This window comes from Nematolebias whitei, chromosome 22 (assembly GCF_014905685.2).
Source record: "Nematolebias whitei isolate Nwh7 chromosome 22, NemWhi1, whole genome shotgun sequence".
Taxonomy (NCBI): domain Eukaryota; kingdom Metazoa; phylum Chordata; class Actinopteri; order Cyprinodontiformes; family Rivulidae; genus Nematolebias; species Nematolebias whitei.
This window is the reverse complement of record NC_056519.1, coordinates 1180255-1184262: the sequence shown is the minus strand read 5'-3', so window position 1 is coordinate 1184262 and position 4008 is coordinate 1180255. Positions and strand designations below refer to the sequence as shown.

General features: G+C 47.9%; 2 protein-coding genes across 3 annotated transcripts in view; both read left to right on the top strand.

Moving 5' to 3' along the window:
- Positions 1–1465, top strand: part of ing3 (inhibitor of growth family, member 3) — a 17249-nt gene extending 15784 nt beyond the window's left edge. For both annotated transcript variants that reach the window (XM_037695618.1, XM_037695619.1), the window contains exon 13: positions 1187–1465. The gene's annotated coding sequence lies outside the window, so the exon portion shown is untranslated. The remainder of the gene's footprint in view (positions 1–1186) is intronic.
- Positions 1466–2165: 700 nt separating this feature from the next.
- cped1 (cadherin-like and PC-esterase domain containing 1) overlaps positions 2166–4008 on the top strand; it is a 13963-nt gene continuing 12120 nt past the window's right edge. Inside the window, exon 1 of the mRNA XM_037696108.1 lies at positions 2166–2363. Within this exon, the coding sequence (XP_037552036.1) occupies positions 2175–2363 (189 nt within the window). The 5' untranslated portion in view covers positions 2166–2174. The remainder of the gene's footprint in view (positions 2364–4008) is intronic.

Sequence of the window (4008 nt, the reverse complement as noted above, 5' to 3'; positions counted from 1 at the left end):
TTAATCCAGGTTACAATAATCCACACTTTTAATCCAGGTTACAATAATCCACACTTTATTAACTCTTCCCTCAATGACACATTTTGCAAAGTAGCTACATATTGTGCACGTATAAAGATACATTTGTATATATTTGTGTACATTTATTTTTTTAAACTATTCGACTAACTTTTTTATTATTCAATATTTTACTAACAGAATAGTCAAGTAGCATCCTTTTTTTGTGCGAATTGCTATGTCAGTCAAATGTTCAATTTTGGAATAAAGAGGTGGAACTTAAAACATTTGTTTGTTTTTTTTGCCGATTCATCGATGAATTGAAATAAATAATCGGTAGATTAATCAATTATTTAAATAATTGTTAGTTGCAGCCCAAACTTTACAATGTGACAGTCTGGATGGGTAGCTGCACAATCATACGTTAGCAGAGTAAACAGGGGGGGACTCAACACACAGCCCTGAGGAGAGCCAGTGCTGAGGGCTATGGTGGAGGAGGAGAAGTTGTGGATCCTCACAGACTGTGGTCTGTTTGTTAAGAAGTCCAGGACCCAGTTACAAATGGAGGGGCTTAGTCCTAGTGTGGATAGTTTGTCCATCAGGGTTTGGGGGATCATGGTGTTGAAGGCAGATGTGAAGTCCACAAAGATCATACGGACGTAGGAGTCCTGCTGCTCCAGGTGGGTGACAACCACAGAGGAGATGGCATCCTCTGTTGATGCATTTATGATCCATTCTCGGAACAGTCAGCCTCCAGAACCAGTTCCAGCTGAGTAAATACTGAGTTCTCCCAGAACCACAATGAGTGGGTCCAGTAGAACCTGATCAAAGGCAGCTGATCCATCTACAGACAGATCTGATCCAGTTCTGTTTGGTAAACTAAACAGAACCCAATGATTTTAATCCCATGGTTCACTGGCAGTAAACGCATCAGATGTGGACACGGTCCACTCCTGAGGACGTGTCCAACTCTACAGTCAGATCAGGGACTGAGCAGACCGGAGCGGTACTGGTCCATATCTTCACAGCCTCAGAACAAACTCAACCACCCTGCGAGGCCCTCGTTTGGTTAGCCATTAGCCTAGCATAAACAGAACATCACTTTAAAACTGACCAGCTTATCCCTCTAATCAGTCCGAGTGTTTCCAGGAGCTTCTCACGTTTGCTGTTTGTCTTTGTTTGTTTGCAGTGTTTGAGTCCTTCCTCTGAGTGACAACTGAAGCCATTTCACAAACTGGACTATAAACTACAACTGTGGCTGCCTGGGTACATTACATGTTGGACTACAACTATGGCTGCTCGAATATATCACATTGTGGACTCCAACTATGGCTTCCTGGATAAATTACATGTTGGACTACAACTATGGCTGCCTGTGTAGTTCTTCTGGATGGTGCTGATGGGTATGTGAATGTTGGGGCGGTTCCACCTGAACTGTTTGAAATCAAATAAAATGTTTTTGTAAGTATGCTGTTGAAACGAGTTTTCTTTAACGACTGGATCAGAACCTGGGCAGAGCTGTTGGTGTCAGAGTCTCTGTCGGACCCAGAACCAACAGTCTTCATTCATGAACTTGTCTGGACCTCAGTCTTGGATTTAAAGTTTTTATGTTAACCAGCACGCTCCGATTGTAAAATGACTCCTCCCCTCCAGCTCATCGGCCGGCTGATTGAAAAGGAGCGGACCCGCCTCTGACGGAGGCAGAAACTTTTTTATTTACTTGTTTGTTTGTTTGTTTGTTTTTAAAGAGCGACGTCCTCTGCGTGTCTTTGATGTCAGTCTGTAAACATGTTCCCGAAATAACTCCTGCAGGAGGAGGAGGTCCGGACCTCCTCATGAACCTCTTGGACTCCTTCCGTCCGGTCCAGGAGGAGGTCTCGACCGGACCGCCTCCAGCTGAGGAAGAAGTTGGTCTTCAGAAAGTTCGGATGGAGGTTCGGGCCTCTGAAACCTGAGCCCTCCCTCCCTCCTCCTGCAGGAGTTAAGTGGATCCAGATGACTGCTTGTTGTGAACTCTGACAGAACCGGAGGTTCTGTTTGGGCTCTTTTGGACCGGGAGGAGGAGGGGAACCGGACAGATGATGCACACACCGAACTTTTCATCTTTGATCTGAGGAAGAGGAGGCTGATGAAGATGCGGCGGTTCGGCTCGGTTCGGTGAAGGGAAGCTGCTCCTCATGCGCTGCCTCTACCGGACCGCCGGAGTTCTGCTCCGCAGGCGGTTCTGTTCGGGTCCACTGCTGCTTTTCGGACTGTTCTTTCTCTGCTACCAGACCCTGAAGGTGGGCCGGAACCGAAGCGGGTCCGAGGAGGTTCTGACGGAGACCGGGAGACTGATCTCTGCCCTGGAAGCTCTGCAGAACCGAGTGAGTCCTGAGCTGGACCGAACCGGGTCAAAGTGTCTGTAATGTTCGCTCCGCCGGACCTATAACCGGTTCTGTTTGGGTTCTGTTCCTGCGGTTCCGCCAGACGCATTGTTGGCCTATTCTTAGGTTCTGAGCAGTTGACGGACAGCTGACTGGACCTCTGTGGTTCTGGATCAGGCTATTTTAGGTCCTCCTGTCTGCACACGTTGAGTCCAGTTTCTGACAGAGCAGAGCCCGAAACGGGTCAGCCATCATCAGGTTCTGGAGCCGGGAGGTCCAGACACCTCCGTCCGAGTCCAGAACCCCTCCCTGAGGAGCCGAACAGGTTTGGGGTCTCAGTCATTCTCCATGTTTTCTGGATGTTCTGGAGTTCTCCTCGATGGTTTCTGATCTTTCTGGGTCTTAGAACTTTTGAAGTTCTTTAGATTTCTCAGGGTCGTGCAGGTGGTAAGAGGAGAGAGGACAGGTGAGGAGCAGAAATTGTGCTCCTGTTAGTGGAAGAACACGAGGAGGGAAACGTGTCAGGAGACAGAGGAAAGTGAAGAATGTAGGACTGAGGGTTGAAGCTCTAAATGTGGGGACAAGGACAGGCAAAGGTAGAGAGCTGGCTGACATGATGCTGAGAAGGAAGGTAGATGTTTTATGTGTCCAAGAGACCAAGTGGAAGGGCAGCAAGGCTCACAGCATTGGAGCAGGGTTCAAACTGTTTTCCCATGGTGTGGATAGAAAGAGGAACGGAGTAGGGGTGGTCCTGAAGGAGGAGTTGCTGTGGAGACCCCTGGAGGGAAAAGCTGAAAGAAGAAGTTTTATGCAGGACACCCAGCAGAGCCATATCTGGGTGTATTTAGAACAGTTTCTATACTTCAGTCTCGTACTCTGGACTGAAAACGTCTCTGCAGCTCAAACACATCTCTCCACGTTCATTTGGTACATCCAACATGTAGGTGGAACGTTGATACATGAGGCCCCTGGTCTATCAGGATTCTGTGGGATCTTCAAGGCCTCCCAGGTTCTTGAGACATTCAGGATCTTTCAAGTGCAGGTTTTAGGATCGTTCCGATGTTTCTGGATCTTCCACCATCTCTTCGATGTTTGTGAAATTCTTGGGCTTTCCATTCTTGTGTATTTCCAGATGATTTCTGGTCCTTCAGATCCTGCAGGGTGTTCCGGTGTCTCCAGGGTGTTGTTCTGGTCTGACTGAAGGTCTCAGCTGTCGTGTGTCAGTTGTTCGCTTCTCCAGTTTCCAGTCGTTCTGTCCCCGTTTCCTGCTGAGAGTCCTGGGGTTTAAATTTAGATCCAGATCTCAAACTGGGGACCAGTTCAAAGTCCCAGATTACTGACTGAGAGTCCCAGCAGAGCAGAAGTCATCAGGGTGATCATATAAGGCCCATAAAGGACCTTCAGACCCCTGTATGGTCTGGAATCCATCCCATAATGCTTGTTTAGGTCCAGTTACATTCAGTTACGTTATTTCTCCAACAAACTAAAGATCTGAGTGAACAGAGAGAAACATGTTGCTCCTGCTGCACCGGATCCAACTGATGTCTGTCAGAGAAGAGTCATCAGGGTGTTCCGGTCAGGTGACCCGTGACGTTCCAGTCAGGTGATCCGTGACGTTCCAGTCAGGTGACCCGTGACGTTCGGT